This window comes from Drosophila eugracilis, unplaced genomic scaffold (assembly GCF_018153835.1).
Source record: "Drosophila eugracilis isolate 14026-0451.02 unplaced genomic scaffold, ASM1815383v1 contig_90, whole genome shotgun sequence".
In the NCBI taxonomy this organism is placed as follows: Eukaryota; Metazoa; Arthropoda; class Insecta; order Diptera; family Drosophilidae; genus Drosophila; species Drosophila eugracilis.
In genome coordinates this window covers 3,700,790-3,721,584 of record NW_024573812.1, presented here as the reverse complement: position 1 = coordinate 3,721,584, position 20,795 = coordinate 3,700,790, and the positions used below count along the sequence as shown (strand labels likewise).

Below are 20,795 nucleotides of genomic sequence, written 5' to 3'. Positions count from 1 at the left end.
TAGCCAGCAGCAGCCCACTCCTCGCCGGGTCATTATAATTATTGTTGACATTTCGGCTTAAAAAGGAGAGTGAGCCAGGTTAATCCGCCGCCACAATTACACGTGCTAATGAAGTGAAATTTTACTTTTTCGCAATTAAAAACGAATTTCGATCTCGCATATAGCCCGAAAATATGTTTCGGAAAAACTGCGATGTCATGTTACATGAGCATTCCGGTATACAGATTTGGCCAGAAGGAAAATTGCAACGGCTTTTGCATGCAGTTAATTGGTTTGGTTTTTCTTTTGGTTCTTGGGTAAAATGTGTTGACAGCACGAACATAAAGTTATTCAGAGCTCTGAGTCATGCCAAGGATAACAGAAAATTACATAGAAGTAGCCTTATGGCAGGCACTGTAATTTGTTTTAAATGGCCACCAATTATGGCAACTTCAATGGGAAAGTCGATTGTATTACACAAATTCACGGTATTTTTCATGAAACATCATCACAAAGGCTTGTAGTTTGGCATTTTAAACTTTAAAATGTTGCTTACTTCAGATTAAAGGTTTTCTTTAAAGGAAAACCAATCCGGAACATCCCTTTACCTTCGTTCAATAAACACTAATGAAACCGTATTTACTCTTGCAAAACGAACCAGAAACAAGCCGGGCATTAAGGTTAAGCACAACAATTTGTGTTAATCAACAGGGCTAGACCAGCCACCCACAGGAGTAGAAAACATTAACATAAATTTGTTTCAAGTAATTTATTTAGTGCGACAAAAGCACTTCCTGGCCAACACGCTTACTAAATTGCCACTGCCAGCAATCGAAACTGAATTATGGCCAGCTGCCGTTGTGGATGGCCAAAAGATTTAACCACCCACGCAGCCTGCTGTCAGTCGAGGGCAATTTATGAAGCTTTCTTTTCTTTTCTCTTTTTCTTTCCCACTCACAAATATATTTATATTGTAAGAAAAAGTTATCTAAAATATTTTCTTGTATTCTTTCAGGGACGCTGTAATCGTGATAAACCGCCGTGCAAATATTTTCATCCACCACAGCATCTGAAGGATCAGTTATTGATAAATGGACGCAATCATTTGGCCCTCAAGAATGCACTGATGCAACAGATGGGCATCGCGCCCGGCCAGCCGGTCATATCGGGCCAAGTGCCAGCCGTGGTAAGTGCCGCTCCTAATACTTTAATTGAATTTTCCTTCGCTTTCCCTCTTCTGGCTTTCCAGTTCGAAAATATGAATATTTATAAGCGAACTTCTCTCCCGTCATGAATTTCCCAAAAATACCAACCAGAAAGAGAACGAAAAAAAAGCGAGGAATTCAAAGTGCGCGAAAATGAGTCAGAGAGTGGGCAAGAGGAATGTTTTATTCATTTAAAGGGGGGTGGGGTGGGGGACTTTCCCGTTTTATAACAAATCGAAAATTAATTCTCAAATAATTTGCGACATGGTTTTTGTGGATTTGCAGCTAAACGACAGCCATCATTAGGGTGAAGCTTCTTTTTTGTGTTTGAGTGAAGGGAAAGAAGGGACTTTCCCATGTTGATTGTTGAAAAATGCATGAATTTTCATTAGAGCCGGTGTTTTTTCAAGGGGGGGCCAAAAAGGTTTACGAGTGCGTGCCAAGCATAATTTGTGCCGAGCGAAAGGGTCAGTTAATGGCCAGTGTGAAGCCTTCAATGGGGTGTCGAACCATTAGATTTGGACGGGTATAAGCCATAAATAAAACAGATTTAAATGGGGCTTTAAACGGAGCTGAAGGATATAGCGGGAGATATTTTTAAACAGATGTTTGGATTTTCATTGGTGGCTGTTTTCAAGGATCCGTTTAGGTATTTGCAGAAAGAGTTGGGAACTTCATAAGCTATTGAAAAACCTTTATTACTAGTAATATTTTCATGTAATATAAACCCAACGTTATTAACCTTTATCCATTTGAGAAATTATGACAACATTATCCCTTATGCGTAAACATTCCCAAATAATAATCCACCATAAATATATCCCAATAACCTTAACAACTGTTTGATGAATTACATTGATAAATGGCCTAATGACTGACCACCCATCCACTACTTGCAGGCCACAAATCCCTATCTGACTGGCATTCCGGCCAACTCGTACAGTCCGTACTACACAACGGGACACCTGGTGCCCGCTTTGCTGGGCCCGGATCCGACGGCCGTGGCCTCCCAACTGGGACCCGTGGTGCCCCAAACAGTGCAGGTGGCCCAGCAGAAAATACCACGTTCCGACAGATTAGAGGTGAGTTTCGGCCCAATATCGCATTATATAATATATATATATAAAAAAAAACTTTATGTATCCAAGGAAGTCAATTTAATGCGATTTAATTTACGCTTAATTTGTGTTTATTAATTCAACTTACACGCAACGAAAATTGTTTCTGTTCTTACGTTTAGTTTCGTGGCATGTCTTTATGTATTTATATTTCTAATTAGAATCTAATCTTAAACTACGTCTACAACAAATATTGCGAACTAAAAACGACAACAATTGTACAGAGTTTTGAGTTCTCTTGAGTTTGCCAAAAATCAAACTGTATAATTCGCCAATAACCAGAAATTGATTCGACGTTTTTTGACACACATTCGTATTTGTCTAACACCGCCAAAATTTGAAATCAACTATATCAAAAAGACACCCAATATTCTCTTCTCTTTTGATTTATTAAGATCTTTTTTAATATCTCTACATAATATCAACGAATTAGTAAGGATCGATCCAAAGAGTCGATCGCACTATATTGCAGCTTGGCCTAGCAGCTGCTTTTCAGAAGCTTTTTTAGGAAGCTTACGAGCCCTGTAAATAGCCAAATGAAAACTATTGAAAAATTGCAGAATTCTTTGCACTGATATTTCTATTTTCTTTTCATTTTCTCAATTTCATAAGATTTTCTTTTGATTTTCCAAAAAAAAAAAAAAAAAAAAGCGAAAGGGAAGCTCCCGTTTTCATCCCATTCTCCAAGAGGGTCCCTTTTAGAGTTTTAGAAAATTCCTTTTAGCTCTCAAAAGTCTATCATCGTAGATATGGAGTTCTTAGCAGATATATTTCGTATTCCCTTGAGGATTTTTAAGTATCATAGAGTTGTTAGTCATTGATTTTATATGTTTTACTTATATATCCTAGCTCCTTGTTTACTTTGAATCAGCAGACGACACCGAAATACTCTCTACAAACAGTCCAACCCGCCCCCAGAGCTCCCCGTAACGTGTTTACTTTTTTTTACTCCTGATTTCGAATAATCCTTGCATTCTCGTTGTTCCTTTCTGTTATGTTTGTGCTACGTGTTCCTCTTGTGTTTTCTCGTACTCAAAAGTGCACCAAACCTAAAAATGCAAATTGAAAACTAATCGGCATGAAGCAAAAAAAACCTAAAAAAAAAAAAGAAAAACAACACACAAAAATAAAAAAACAAAGCAAAACCAATTCCAAGAGGCAAGTACTCGTTAAAAATAATCAAACAAAAACCTAACACGAATAAAAAAGCAAATTTGAAATGCATCTGTATCGGCTCTAACCACTAAACAAAAAAAACAAAAAAACAAAAAACTTGCCTACCATATTTGACTTGGAACGAATCGAAAAAATATATATATATTTTTGCGCAAATACTTAACTTTTCTTTTGATGAAAACTAAAACGTAAACCAAAATAATAACTAAAGTAAAATATAAAAATCAAATACGAAACAAAAGAAATGAACTTGTTACTGAATATCCTTCCATTATTTCCAAAAAACACACTCCACACACACACACACACATACATACACCTTCTCCGCCTATAATACACACACACACACACACCACAAAACCGAAAAATAAACACCACTGAACCACTCTGAACCACAACTGCTGCCACTTTTGCTATCCGCTGCCAACGCCCGCCAACCAACCAATCAACTGATACCGATGTCGGATCGAAAAATATACCAACTGAATATATGTATATTGCCCAACCCGATCGAAATATTTATATATATATAATATAAAAAAACCCCCCGACTGATGATCATCTTTAAATGCGGGCCCGGGCATCGTGTTGTGTGTGTGTTTTTGCGATCGATGACCGATGATTGCGGAAAACTGAAAATATCCAAAAAAAACCAGGTGTGCCGCGAATTCTTGCGCGGCGCCTGCAAACGGGCGGAATCCGAGTGCCGGTTCGCCCATCCGCAGGAGAGCGTCGCCAGGCACGACGACGGCTCGATAACGGTTTGCATGGACGCCGTGAAGGGCAGGTGCGCACGCGACCCCTGCCGCTACTTCCATCCCCCCCTGCACCTACAGGCACAATTAAAAGCGGCCCAAACACGCGCCACCGCTGTCGCTGCTGCAGCTGCGGTATGGCTATATACTATATATTTTTCTATACTTTTCGAACCTTCTCTTTCCGTTTGCGTTCGATCGAAGTTTTATGCCCTGTTCTTAGTTTTTCCTTTTGATTTTCGTTTATTATTTGCGTTTTTGTGCTGCCTAAATATCGTATGGTTTTCATTATTTTTATTTTAATGCGAAAATATGTTTGCCCAAGGGTTAGTTTCACAAAATGATTTCGTGAGTAAAAAATTAAGTAGAACTATTAATTTGAACTTAAAACAGGTTTCTTATAGATTAAATTGAAAAAAATCCAAAATTCCCTCAAAACTAGTTTTGCTATAGCATACTTATCAGCATCAACAAATATTCTGCTAACTTCAAGAAATCATTTTGTGAAAAAGATCGCCCATCTAGCGTTTTCTGTTTATGTTCTCCAAATAACCTCAACAGAGAAATACAACACAGAATTTTACTCCTGCACTAACACGCCACACAAATATATATATAAATATATTCCTATATAATATATATGTATATATCTCCTGTATATATCTAGCCAAAGATGACCTTAGGCCATCCTGCTTAGTTCGAAATAGTTGATTCAATTTGCCTTAAACTCTGACCAAAATTCACCATTTCGATTTTATTGGTAAATCTGTCGATGGATTTAAAGCAAATTTAATTAGAAGTTAATGCCGCATGCAAACAATTTAATTAACTTTATGCAAACACACACACACACACTGACACGCCCTCTCACACATATTAAATCTCTTTACAAATAACTGTTATTCCCCCTAAGAGCTGCATACAAAAACAAAAAAAAAAAAAAAAAAACAATGTGTAATCGCACAAATTTGTAAAACACAAATTATGCTATTTATTTATGCTGCATATTCAATGGCACTGCCAGTGGCTATGCAATAAACGCTTAAGCGGGAAATTTACTCGAAAATATAGAAAAATTCAAATCAATGAACCGGATAATTCTGCCTGATATAACGTGACACATTTGGATTATGCACTATGAACTAGTTTTTTGATAGACTCTATAGATAGTGTGTTACTTATTAGTGATCATAGAATTTAGACAGAAGAATAAGCTTTATTATTTAGTAAATTGTCTATAAAAACTTTTAAAATCTTTGAAACTCTCTATTAAATTCCCAAAAATACAGCATATTACCCTTCCAAGGTAGACCTTCATTCGTAGCATATAAAATATTTTTGCTGAAATAAAATCAAATATAATTTTATGGCTAATTGAAAATTCATTTGGCTGAACTTAATTATGTTTGTCCAAGGCAAATGAAATGTTCAACAATTCATTTGGTGGGACACGCAGTTCAAAGCCGGGCGTTTGGCGTCATTTAGATGTTAATTTTGTTTGTAGATCAATAAATAATTATATTTTTTAAGTATGGTGCGCCTCTCCCAGACAGAAACAAACAAACAAACAGACAGCGTGTGAGTAGGTGTGTGGAAGAGCATAATCCTGTCAGGAGGAGAGAGACAAAAAAAAAAATGGAAGTTGGGGTGAAAATATCCGGGAACACGGGAAATATGTTGAAGCTCACATAAAACACGCCATAAATGTTGATTTTCGTTGGGACAAAATTAACATTTATTACAACGCGTTAAAACTTTGAGCACGCAGCAGGTCGGTGGGTAGTCAGGGGTTGGGGATATGGGTATGGAGAAAGGGAAAAGGGGAACAGAGAGGAAAATGCGGAAAAGCGAGGCAGCCGGGCCAACACAACACTACACAATACTCGCACATATGGGCGCGCACGTACGTGGTCGTATCCGTGTTACCCGGGCTGCGTGTCCTATGCGCCGTACTTAATTCGCGACTTAATTGCTTTCTGCTGGAAATTTATTTGACGCAACAAACAACAACGTTGTCCTTGTTGGCCAGGCTGGATGTTGGGCGGGCTTTGGGTGAAAATGACACACATAATTGCAGCATAATATCGCATAAAGTGAAAAATTGTTGCAGCATTTTAGGCGTAATTCAATCGAGGCTCTCCTCTCCTCCTCGCGATCCCACCAAGGGCAGGACAAACGTGATTATTGTATGAAAATGTCCTTTGATACGTTACCCCGAAAGTACACACATGTTGACATTTTTCCTCCCGCCCCCTATCTCTCTCTCTCTCACTCTCTCTCTCTTCCCTACCCCTCACTCTGAGCTGATAATTGTATTTATGGGTGCTCGTTTAATGTGATTACAGCCATGGTAAAAATGGGAATTAAACGCTTACCTTATTGCACCTGTCTACCATGGGATTTTACTTTTATATCATGCATTATTTTGATATCCCACAAAATTTTAATGCTTGGTTATAGATCCCCCCTCTTACCAAATCAAATTTTAAGGCGGGAAAAGCAATCATTATAGGCAATATAAAATCTGAATTGGTGCTATATATTCAAATATACAAAACCGATGAAGCGCTGCTGTTTCATTTCATAAACTCATTGTTAAGTACCCCTATTTAGACTTTTCTCAAGTTAATATATCTTCTAGTTCTATATTGTTATATCCATATTCCTTGTATATATCACAAACCCTGTCCTGCATGCAAAGTAAAAGGATTTATTTTATGATTCCTTTTACTTTGATTGTAGTCCGACTTAAAGGAATCACTATATATGTATATTATACTCTCCCTAAATGTACCCTTTAGCTGATTGTCCCCGCCTCTTATCGAGTTAAAAACGTTTATATCTTTATATATATATATATTCATATCCAATCGACAGACTCTACAAAAACCACACCACAAAAGCAGACCAAACACAAAAACTTTACCTTTTGCATTTATGATTTTCCTCAATAATTTCCCTGTGTTATTGTTGCTGTCGTTGATAAGCGTTTAAGTTTTGTTTATTATGATTGCTGTTTGGCATTCTGGGTCACCAAAAACGTCCCCCATATGTCAGCAAACGAGGAAACGAAACGAAATGGAGGTGGAGGAAAAAAGCCCCAAATATCGATGGGGGATCTCCCCTTCGACGTCGATGATGGTAAATATGCCACCTGCCGCAACCAACGACCACACAGAACTATAATCCCGGCATGTAAGCGTGACAAGAGCATCTCGGCCAAGAAAAAAGGCCGGAGGAAAAGTGAAACTGAAGGGGAAACGGAGGAGGAGTACGGTTTGGTGGACGACAGGAGTGCGCTTACTTTTTTTTTTGCCCCCCCACCGAACTGACCAAAAATGTAAATGTCAACCTGTACAGGAGACACAGATACGTATACGTATAAGGACAGGGATACGGACCAGGACACGGACATGGACACGAACGACATGGATTAGTCCGGGCCGGATAACGTTTGAACCGGAAAATTAACTAAAAGCAGAGATTTCCATGCCAATGAATTGTCCGTCGGAGTCTGCCTTGCCTGCCAGCCATCCAGTCAGCCTGCCGAGTTGGTTTTTTATGGACTCGACCCCAATACAGCAGCATCATACAGAAATGGTATATATCTGGATGTATGTATATACATATATACATACATATGGCGAATGCCCCACGATGTTGTCGCGCCCAAGCGAATTAATCCATTTGTAGCATTCATTGCCAGTGACACTAGCCCCAGAAAAAGTGGCGGAACAAAAAAAAAAAAATGCAGCTCAAAAGGAGTCGGGTCAACTGGCCATCTCTTTTGCACCTCGGACTGGCTGTCTCTTTCGCTGCCTCCATTTAAATGCAAATTTGTGCACTCTTTCATGCGACCTGCGCCCAAATGTATGCTAAGTTTTTTTCGCCAGTGCTCGCTTGTATTATGTTTTGGTTTATTTTTATTTTGTGGTTCTTGGTTATTAGGCACACATGGGTCCACTTTCGTGGCAAAAGGGGCGAAAATCGGGCAAGAGCCCGAGCCGAACCCAATTGCGGTGTTAAACGCATTAGCATTGAGCTCTGCTTGGAAAATTTATGGGTACGGAAATTGGGGTCACAACTTTGCCGGGGATTTGAAAACTGGCACACTAGGGGTATATATATGATAGGGCTTAAAAGTGGAAATTTCAAAATCCAAAAACATTACCTTTGAAATCAAACCCAAAACCCCAAACCACAAACAGAGTTTAAACAAATTTCCTTCTTGATTTGCCTGAGATTTACTCTCCTTTTTATGAATGAACAGCAGCAAAGAAGCATCGGTAGGTATACTTGATATATATCTTATGCGCCCTTTAAATACGAAAACAAACCACAAATGCGAATGTGTCTAGTCAAAGTTGGCGAATCAATTGGTGAAACCTAGTGATGTCATTGGCAATCCAATCTCTTTGCCTTTTTCCATAAGTTAGATCTTAAGAGAACAAGAATAAGTTTTAGTATCTAAGAAAACAAAAGCTTTTACACTTTGCTGGCTTTCGCAAGCTTCTTTTTGAAACGATTCTCTAACCAAAAAACCAACAAGGCTTAAACACACTCACACCGAAACCAAAACTAACTTGATTTACGCTTCTTTCCGAATTAAAACCAATGAATATTAATCGAAATTATTAACATTTAGTTGGTATGTGTAACGTTTATTTAAGGCTCTTTCAAATATCAAATGGAAATCGTGTTTATTTGGATTACCGTTGATTTCTACTTGATTTATTCATATTTACTCTCTCTTTCTCTATCTCTCTCTTTATACATATATATATACGAATATAATCTATATATACGTAAAAATTTGATTTTTTTCTATTTATTTACTTATCGATATCAAAACACTTCCGTACTCTTCTACTATTATGTATTTTTCATCTGTTCGCCTGTGCCAACCACCACAAATACACCTACACCCACAAAAACACACACACACACACTGTAACTGCTTCTACGATGGATGGTACGAACACACACACACACTTGTGCACAAAACTTTAAACAAAAACAAAACAACGAAAAATATCAAAAAATGAACTCAAACAAATATATTTCTGTTTCCCTTGCATAATTTGCTGGAAAAATATGAAAAAATATACAATATTGGACACACTAATTAATAATTCATGGCAATCGCAAAAACGAAACAAAAAATCAATTAAAAATGCCAACACCACTGCCGCTTGAATAATTCAAATTGGAATCTCTCAACTATTTAATGGACACATCATTTAAATGCTTGTATTTTTGAATAATTTTGCATATTTGCCTTGGTCTCTCTCTCTCTCTGTGTGAATTTTCGTTTGATTTCAATTTTCAAAAAACTTAAAAAAAAATCATAAAAATATTTGAAAAATGTTTGACAAACACGTACGCACACACACACGCACACACACAAACGAACATACAGACCTCACCTCTTGCGGCACACCATCACCAGCAACAACAACAATTGCAACACCAGCTGAACAACATCAACAACAACAACCACAGCACCGCTGGCGCAGCAGCAACATCGACAACAGCAACAACAACCACAAACAACGCCGCTGCCGCCGCCGCCGCTGCTGCTGCCGCCGCTGCAGCCGCTGTAATGGGCCATCATACACTGGAAGTGGGCAAGAAGCGGGCGGCGGACACAACCGATATGTTTCCACTGGTATTTTTCTTTTCCTTCACTTTGTGTTTTTGCGTTATTCGATTTTACATGTATTTGTTTTTGTTTTTTTTTTTTTTTGGTAATTTTCCTTACTTCTGAATTTTGATTTTTGTTTTTTTTTCTACTAACTCCCTGTAAATCGAATTGATTTAAATTGATTTTGAAAATTTGTTAATGCTTCAGTTGGTTGTTGAATATAGTTTCGCTATTTTCGTTGCATGCTTTTAGGCAGGTGAAGATTCCCTAAAGGATCTCCGCTGTGGGAAGATATTTATAAGTAGAGTTCGTTTTGGATCTTAAGTGATGCTTTGGTGATGAAGTAAAAAATATATAATAATTAACAATTGTAAAATAAGTCTATGAAAGAAGATTTTTGGTTATCAAACCACAAAATTAAAGGAATTCTGCTTTAGCAAAGATTTTAAAGAATATATTGTTCCCTCACCAAAGCTCAAGAAACTCCAAAATGATCAAAACCAACCACATAGACTATGGACCTTCCTCGGGTAAACCCATCCCAGTACCTTCAGTTCGTTGAAACGAAATGCTTTTAACTTTAACCTAACTAACGATGTCAGTCAGCTCACCTTAGTTTACCAGTCGTTCATTCACTCAATCACTCACCTGCCCACCCACTCAGTTAGTCAGTCACATGCACATCAAAGTGCCATCAATTAACGTTTATTATCAGAGCATGGCCAGGTCGGCTAGGGGATGCAACCCCCGGCATTTAATTTACAAAATGAAGTCATTATCCGATATATCAAAAGCGCAAACACTCAACCAAGACACACACGCACACTAATCAATACAGACGAACCACCCACACAAATGCACACTTTTTGCAATGGCAATGGCAAGAGAGAGTTTAACCAATTACACGTGGCATATGATAAATCACAACACGGAGCACATTTGCCCTGCCAAGTGTTAATTAAAATGATTTAACCGATAATTGCCAAGGCTGTAGCTATAGCACTAGTAGCTGTATCTGAATCTGTAACATGTAGCTATATACCTTTAGCGGTAAACTGTAAGTCTCTTTCTTTCGCTTTCGCCTGTGCCGTTGATTGCATTCGCGAGCTTAATTGTTTAAGTGCTTTTCCTGGTTAATTAGCTGAACATGCACCACACACACACCTCTAGCCAGCCAGCCTGCAGCCTGCAGACTTTGTTTATACCCCCCTACGTTTTCCGTTTACATCACGCCCATTCACACACACACACACATCAGATCACATCACATTTGCCACCAATTAGGACTAAGTATATCTGTGTACCCGTTTTATGTATATATGTATCTGATTAATGCCATAATGCCACTGTACTGTGCCCAGGATATATCCACTAATTTCATTTGTGTTCTTCTCTCCTCTTCATTTGCTCTTCTTCGATTCCATACAACTATCTTGCGTTCGTTTCTCAAAAAAAAAATAAAAAAAAACACCTCAATATTATCACTGTATATCGAAAACTCGAAATCGAAAACAAACAAAAAATATATATAACTGCGATATGTGTGTGTTAACCCCGATCCGATCTGACCATCAATCAAACAATGATAACCCAACAATCAACTACAAATCATACACTAACCGCATTATCAACAACAAATGCCAAATAAATGCCAAAAAAGATGGATGTTAAAACGGTTGGTTCATTTTACTATGAAAACTTCGTAAGTACTCCAAAACTGAATGACAATCGCCACGTACAGTAGTCCGCCTAGAAATCGATCAACCATATCTATACACTACTGCCTGACTATAGCCATAACCAGCGATAATATACATATATAATATCATTCAGATACTCAACTAACCAGACAAACTTTCGATGATCGCCGCATGCATTCAAAATCAAACGAATTTTATCAAAAAAATAAAGACAAATCGTGGAAATTGGTCTGCTTCTTGAAAAAAACGAATATAATTTTCATAAAAAAGAAATAAACGCAAAAAAAGAGATATTTAAGGTTGATCGAGAAGATTAACTTTTATGCGCACACAAAATATCAAAAAGCAATCGGAAGAAAATCAAAATATATTCAATAAATCAATAACACTGAAAGCTTATTCATTTCACTTATAGATATAGATGTATAAACTGCGAACGCTTTTCCCAATTTTCCACCGAAATGCACGCACTTTCGATTTGTTTAGTTTGCCAACTATGTATGCCCAGAGCCTATGTTTAGAGATTTCGATTTTTACGTTTCTGATTTTGTTTTAATTTTTGAAGACATTTTTCATTTTGATATTTCATATATTTTGGTAACTCTCACCCCAAACGAAAGAAATTGGCGAAATGAAAACCAAAAAAAAAAAAAAGCAAGCAAAGCGAAAAAAAAAACAATAATAAGAAACTCAAAATTAACCAAAAAGCAAGCTCGTTTGTAAGCAATTGTTATAGTGTAATAATGGTTACCAGTAGGCTAAGTTGAGAGTAAATAATACTACTAATTGATTACTAATTTCTTTGTGTGTTTCTTTCATCTCTTTCTCTCTTTTAAACCAACCAACCAACCTACCTGTCTCTGTTGACGTCGATGATTAGCAGTTCTCTGGCATGGTACCGTTCAAACGTCCAGCTGCCGAAAAGTCTGGCATTCCAGTTTATCAGCCCGGTGCGACCGCCTATCAGCAGTTAATGCAGCCCTACGTGCCAGTCTCATGTGAGTATCCCCAACAACAACAACAACAACAACCACCACCACAACAACAACAACAACTACATCAACAACAACAACAATCTGTACTACTACAACAACAACAACTACAATTAAGTAGCGCCATAACAACAACAACTACAACAGCAACAGCCAGTAATAATCTAATTAATAATATTAATAATAAAAGTATCATAAACGCTGTAATTGCTACTACCAATATACCATCAGCATCATCAGCAGCAACAACAACAACAACAGCAACAATAGCAGCATCATCATCGTCATTATCATCAACTCCATCATTATTATTATCAGCAACAGCAGCAACAACAACAATAGCTACTATTAATCCAAACGATAGTGCCGATAACGATAACGATAACGATCGCAATCAAGTCCATGACAAAGATCAAGATAATGCTGCTGCTGATGGTGAAACTGAAAATGCGGAACGCAACAGCGATGACATTGATCAAGCCATCAATCAAGACAATAATATTGACCAAACGAATCTTAATCTGAATCTAGATCCGAACCAAAATCCAAGTCCCACTAACGATTGTAGTACAACACGAACAATCTCACCAAATCCAGACACAGCAACTGCAACAACAACAATAACAACAGATACATTAGATACTGTTACTACAACAGCAGCTTTAACAGCCACATCTAATGGCGCCACATCGCCAAACTCTTGCCCCAATTCCCCGCAAGGCGATAGTCTTCTGCCCCTATCCAATGGCCTGGGTGACAATAACAATTACTTATCCTATATCAATAACAATCTGAACAATGGCCAACTAAAGTCGGCTAATCCCGACGAACTGAATGGCGATTTAGAGGGTAGCAGCAGCAATAACCCAGCAGCAGCAGCAGCAGCATCGGCATCGCGCAACTATGCCAAGCAGAATGGCGAGGCTTATTCTAGATATACGGCCAATGGTCAGAGCACTGGTATCCTGCCAACACCCACTACTTCTGCTCCGGCAGTTTCCTATCACTCTCAGGCTCAGGTTCAGGCTCAGGTCCAGGCTCAGGCTCAGGCTCAGGCACAGGCTCAGGGCTTGCAGCGCATTAACTATGCCATGCCCGCCTATAGCTATGGTAATCTTTACTCCGCCTATGGTGGAGCCACCTCAACCATGGGGAGTCTGCCTAGCAGCACTCCATCATATGCCCAGGCTCAAATGCAACAGCAGCAGCAGCAGCAACAACAGCAGCAACAGCAACAGGCTCAGGTTCAGGCCCAAGCTCAGGCCCAGGCTCATGCTCAGGCTGTCTATGCCCAGCAAGCCTATGCCGCCTATGCTGCAGCCGCTGGTCTGGCTCCTCAAGCCACCACGGCAGGTGCTTACTACACCGATCCCGCTGCCTTGGCCAAGGAAGTGGCCCAAAAGAACTACGCCATGAAGGTGGCCAGTGCCGCTGGAAAACCAAGTGCCTCATCCGCGGCAGCTGCCTACACGGGATTGACTCTGAACAAGAGCTATGTAGCAGCAGCAGCTGGTCCACAGGCTGTTCAGGCAGCTCAACCCCAAGCCGTTTCCATGGCAGCTCTCCTGCAGATGCAGGCTCAGGCACAGGCTCAGGTACAGGCCCAAGCTCAAGCTCAAGCCCAGGCCCAGGCCCAGGCACAGGCGCAGGCGCAGGCTCAACTGCGTCAGTTAGGTTCTCTGCCGAGTTCCGGTCTAACCACACCAGTTCCCGGCACTCCAGTGCGTTCAGCACAAGCTGGATCGGTGGCTGCCGGTCAGTATCAATCCGCTGCCTTACTACGAGCACCTTCGCCCATGCCATATGCCCAGGCTCAGAGCTATTTCTATCCCGGCATGATGCCCACCGCAGCCTATGCCATGCCACAAACTCAGGCTGCTGCAGCGCAGCAATATGCAGCAGCTGCTGCAGCGGCAGCAGCCGCCGCTCAGGCAGGAACTCCAGGCAGTGCCATGGTCCTGAATCCATACAAAAAGATGAAAACCTCCTAAGAAGCTGGGCAATAACCGACTAACTTAACTAAAACACCCAAACACAACTGTACTTAAGACACTGAAAGCCATTTGGATAGCCAAATGGTAAAGTCACACTTAATTAGATTGATAGATTTAAACACATCGAAGACGTAAGTTTATGTGCCTCAGTTTTCTTGGAAAAGGACATGTAGAGAGAAGCGTTTAGACGTTTAGTTATACCATAGGCCTCATAGCGTTAGATTAACTACCACGAACCATGACACGATAACTAACGAAAATTCTGACAGACAGCGAGACAGATCGAAGATCGATGCTTTACTAACACAAATGCCCGATACTTGCTGACCAATCGATAATTTGCCATTAAGTTATTTGACAGAACGAAACATAACCTCACTGTGACTCAAATGTGTTGCCATTTTTCGCACAAGAATCGAGAAACGATGCTTTTAAAGCACAAGCGGAAGAACGGAAGGGAAACAGATGTTAGCTGATAGTAATACTTAAGTTCCTTTTTTCGGATAGCTCTTAGTCAACTCTAGTTTATAGAAAGCGAACGGTCACACAAAACACGGATAGATAAAAGAAAAACTAAAAAAACGCGGACGGGATATAATGAGAAAACGAAAGAGAGGGAGAAACGAAGAACTGTGATAGCGAAAAAGCTTTTGCGGGATCAAAAGGATATAAAGCCATGGGAAAAGGATAATCCTCTAATGCTGCTGCCGATGCTGGGTACAGTTGTGTATGCTTGTTGCTAGCTGCGGGTGCTTAATGCCATATCGCCGTCCCTGTCTCCCATATGCGGTAGTTCGTATAGCTATCTATCTATCTCTCTCTCTCGCTACCGCTCATCATTCATTTTCTGCGCGCTCTCTCTCTCTCTCTCTGTCTAACACCCTATCGCTGTCTCTGAATGTTTCCTAACTAGCTACATAGATGATAGCTAGCGTGAATGCTGTTGTAATTGTTTAAAATTGTTGAGCAACGATAAATGCGTAACGAATATTGTCTAGTTTATATAGAATACTTATACGATATATACATATACATATAAACCTAGCTGTACGTGCTGTATGCTGCTACCCATATACGATATACGATATATACACCCACACCCACACACCCACACCCACACACACACACACTATGTACTCTAACATACGCTCATCTCTCACTAAAACACAACAACAACAAAAAACAAAACAAAAATGGCATAAACATGACCAGGATCGATCTGTAAATCGTATGTCTAGCTTACTAATCAGATATTACAGTACAGTCATCACCAGCCACGATCACGTCTCTCTATCCGTTTCACTTTAACACACACATATACACATCCGTACACCATTCAGACTGTTAAGCCAGCAAAATTGATTTATGTTAATGTTATGTTATCGAGATTTAAATTTGATGTTTTGACCAGAACTACTATGTAAAACCTTTTTGATTTTTAACGACTATCTCTATATATCTAGCCCCGATACCACTCTCACTCATCTGTCTCTTAACCCTCCGTATCGCCCACTCTTTCGATGTATTATAAATGTTTTCCGTTTTCTGTAATCGAAATGTTAAGCAATTAATAATAAAATCATTGACAAACAGAATTAAGTTTTTAATATTAGATCTCGTGTGATTATCAGTTTTTTCTTTACGTTCTTCTCTATGTAATTTTTACGTTGATATTTATGTATTTTATGTACTTATTAAACAAGTTTTTTTAGTGTAGTTATTATATAATTTTTAAACGTGTGTTCCCCCCATGATTGAGAAATAGGTTGAAACTTTGAGAAGAAACCTACAACAACATGATAAATTTGCCACTGGCTTGCGAACCTTAAGTTTTAGACTTACCCCCGCCCGCCTATACCACCTTTGCACCTGCTAAGAAACTCCACCACATCCGAGAACATCCCCACACATACATACATTACTATTCGATATATATATATATGATAATCTCTGTAAAATTGTTTTTAATTGAAGTACTTCTAATGTCTTACAACGATTTGATGTTTGCCACTAATTCTTATCCTAATTCTAATCCTAATTCTAGTTTAGTTTCGATAGTTTTTATTAATGTTTTATTTGAAATACCGTGTGTTTATCTAAATATATAGTTTAAAGAAACAAAAAACAAATATATATATCTTATTGTGTGTTGGTATTATACTTTTATTGATTTACTTATTTTGGTATTCACTTGATATATACGTTTTCTGTTGTGCCGCTTTTACTTCTCACCACTCTGATATAAACGTACTCCTTTGATATATAGACATATATATCAGTTATATATCCCAATCCACACAAGCTTTGCCGAGCGCTTTTGGGCAGAGCAGCACCCTCTCTCTCTCTCTTTCTATCTATCTATCTCTCCTACCCTCCAAAGCTTACCAAATTCTTGATTTAATATGATTTTTTAATATTATATCATTTATTTAAGCATTTATCGCTATCTCCCTCTCTCTCTCTCACACTCACACAGACACAGAAAACACAGCCATACATAATCTAAGGACTGCCTGACTTTTCCTCTTTGACCTGCTTACCACACACTATTGCTTCTTCCCCAATCTGATCTATACCTCCTCCCCCCAGTAAATCCATCTCATTCTATATATGTTTTAGCTCTTAGAATAATGGCAAGCAAAATGAGTACGCTAATGGTAGAGACTTAGTTGTAAAATCTGAATATACCATCTATATCTTAACATAAACCTTATATGCCTATGGCCAGCTAATGCTTGGCTTACTCTATATACTCGATAAGAAAGATGCTTACTAAACATGGCAGCCGAATACAATATTGAATCAACCTATATATATATATATATATATATAGCAAGCTAAACCAGATTCAAGTATATATATATATATTCATCATATATCTCAATGTCTTGCCTAAAAGTATGATAACATCTATCTATATGTGTCGTATGGTTAATTTTTTTGTTCGTTAACAATGTAGAACTGTTGCCGTTGGCCCATGATTTCAGCTAAATGAAAAACCTATGCGAAAATGTTTAGAAAACGCTCTCAAAACTAAGAACTAAAGCAAAAACAAAAAAACAAAACAAAAAACTTGAAAACAAACTCAAAAAAAAAAAACACCCACTCACCACTGCATGGCGCCAAGATAAACCTAACTAACTTGCATTTCAGATCTAAGAGCTCATATTTTATTCCGCTTTTTTCCAAACTTTGCAATGCACCATAAAAAAAAAAGAAAAACAAAAGAAACACAGCAACAAACAGACAGACAACAAACAAATAAGCAGTATGTTAACATTATGCAACAATATAGCAATGAATTGTCAGTTGACACCTTAGGATAATGATGAGTTAGGCTGATTTTTAATATACACAAAACAAGAGAAGAAAAAAGGAATGAAAAACATAAACCACTTAGAGAAAACCACAGTCCATACCAAAAAATATATAGTAAAATGGGTTTTCAAGCCTTCTTCAATAGATAGAACAGTACAGTACCGTCCAATAGAATGTATAGTTTAGTAGAAACCACCTAGTTGCCTCCTTTTCTTTTGTAGCCTTACCCAAAAGTCTCACACAAACACACTCACATAAACACTGAGAGAAAACAATTTATGTTTGTATGAGGATCTCATTTCGCTATCACTACCATCAACGAGATAAGTGAGCGAAAAAAAGCATGTCAAAATAAGAGAGTTGATAACAGAGCAAGAATGTCGAAGTTAAATTTATTCATAACATATATATAATATATATATATATATATATATATACACATCTATACACAAGCAAAGACACTAATGAATATGTTATATCTGTGCTAACATTAGTCGTATTATTATAAAAAGACAAAAACAAATTATATTGAAATTATATTATATACGTTTTATTGTAAAAACCGTAAAACAACTTGTTGGCTTCTTTTACTCGAACCTTGGAAAGTGATCGAATCGAAACTAACATTCTCTCTTTCTCACCCACTACTAATCCATAAACAACAGTTTGCTGTGCGTTGTCTCTTTCTCTCTCTCTTTCTCTCTATTTGTTGGCTGTTTCAACTTTAATTATTATTTTTATAACTTATGTTTATGGTATATTTATGATTTTACACCTAAGTTGGTCTACTCATTTTGCTGAATCCTTAAGTTAAATCAAGCTTTATCGATTATATATCTATATTACTTAAGTAAATGCTTTTCTTGATTTTTAAAAACCTCGATGGTAACTGTTTTAGGCGTACGTAAAACTCAATGTGCTCTCTCTGCTCGACTAAAATTTCATTTTTATTTTCCTCACATGAACACCTCACACAGACACCACCCGATTTCCTTTTGGTAGAACTCTCAGTACACTTGGCTTGCTGGTCTATCCAGAGATATATATTACTGTATTGTTTGGCTAAAGCTGTTCTTGTGTATGGAATAAATAATATTAATAATAAATATATATATATATATATATATATATATGTCAATATCGAATATACCCACTAGAGTTAAGCGCTTTTTGTAATGTTTTCAAAGAAAATGCTTCGAATCATTTTAAGTTTTTGCCAACATTTTGCTCTAATTTAAATCTAATCTCTATCTTTCAAGCAAGCAACTTTAAATCTCTATCTTCTAGATGTAACTCTCACGAACCTCAAGATTTTTAGTCTTACTATAACTCCTCCTTTCACTAGCATGATCCTTGAATCAATAATCAGTCCTCCGATGTTATACCTAAACGAAACTCAACTTGAAGCTTTTCCTTGAGTTCATTACAAAAAGTTTGAGCGTGGCCAAAGAAACAGTAATGTCGTCTCTTTCGAACAAACACTATACCTGACTCTTTCATTCGTTCGCCTTTAACAAAGCGCTCGTCTTTCTCTATCTCGGAGAAAAGTTATCGAGGGAAAAAAATTACGATAATCATGAAATTATTTTTGATTTACCTTCATTTAGTTGGCCTTTCTTGTTTATCGTTTTATTTTAATCATCATTTATCGATTTTCGAACTTTCGATTGGAGCGTAATTTGTAATTTTTCAGCATGTGCTCAATGAAACAGAACTTTTTTGTAGCAAGTATTCCGATATGACTATGAGTATGAATATCAAGCAGTGACGTTGCAAGTGGCTGTCTCTTTCTACCCTCTATATATGTGTATATCTCTCTCGCTCGCTCTCGAGATCGATATATATATTACTCTACTCGTACATTGCGTTTGTTCACATACATATATAACTCGTGTATGGCTTCTGAGGCATGTGGTATGATGGTAAAGCTATATGAAAGCACTTCTAAGGTAAGCTGGTGCACCGCCCCCAAAAACCAAAAAAAAAAATATATATATCCGAGCTTTTGTTTACTCCCATAACGGTATACTTATGATTATATCTGAAGACTGATACCTGCTATATAGATGCTAAGTATGTCTAATGCTCACCATTAAACTTTTTTTTCGTTTTGGTAGACTCGTTTGTCGTTTTTTAACTTTGCTTTGATCGATGGAGCTAAGAAAGATCGGAGATCGATGATATAGTTGCCTGATCGATCAAACATTCGATCTCCTTAGCCCGCCGATAGACACACTTACATATACATATTCAAATACACTTTTGGCCAAGTAAAATGTTATTAACATGACTTCTTTTTTTTTTTTTTCTTTTCAAACGAATTTTTTCTTTCTTTTTCGTAACAGCAGGATATCAAAAAAAATGATCCGCAATGTAAAATGTTTGACTGTTTGCTGAACATAGAGGAGACTATATACTCCATATGATAATTAACATACACACACAGAACACACCCAAATACACATACCTATATATACACACACACACACACTTACTCTTAGTTAGCAAGTTCTGTAGTGCGAGATGCTTTCTAGGTGAAGTTGCTTTTGAAGGCACTGCGAAACGCTTGAGAACGAGAACATCTAAAACCAAATAGAATACTGCTTCAACTTTTTCCTGCGCTGGAAGAAAACCAGAGTCTATAGTCCAGTCACCCAAACACACACACACACACACATACACAGTCCTTAAAAATCAAACAAACACTACAACTACAAGGCAAACTGGTAAACCCAAAGAATTTAGTGAAAGTTTTCTTGCGTTCCCTTTGAAATTTGATACTCCTATGTATGCATACCCTTATATATACATTTATATATATATATCTATCTACCATATTTGATTGACTTTTGCAGGCTTGTTTGTATGTATGTAGTAAGTATTTGCCTTGTTTCTGTGTGATGTGCTGTGAGGA

General features: G+C 37.8%; 1 protein-coding gene across 36 annotated transcripts in view; it reads left to right on the top strand.

Moving 5' to 3' along the window:
• LOC108112171 (protein muscleblind) overlaps positions 1–20,795 on the top strand; it is a 177,755-nt gene that overhangs the window by 147,347 nt on the left and 9,613 nt on the right. For 8 of the 36 annotated variants that reach the window (XM_017221951.2, XM_017221949.2, XM_017221950.2 and 5 more), the window contains 6 exons: positions 995–1,165; positions 2,084–2,266; positions 4,135–4,368; positions 9,653–9,901; positions 11,538–11,579; positions 12,458–17,687. In XM_017221951.2, coding sequence (XP_017077440.1) covers positions 995–1,165; positions 2,084–2,266; positions 4,135–4,368; positions 9,653–9,901; positions 11,538–11,579; positions 12,458–14,560 — 2,982 coding nt within the window. In that variant the 3' untranslated portion in view covers positions 14,561–17,687. Of the gene's footprint in view, positions 1–994; positions 1,166–2,083; positions 2,267–4,134; positions 4,369–9,652; positions 9,902–11,537; positions 11,580–12,457; positions 17,688–20,795 lie in introns of those variants that run through there. The other 28 variants (XR_001772637.2, XM_017221973.2, XM_017221974.2 and 25 more) reach the window with 18 other exon arrangements.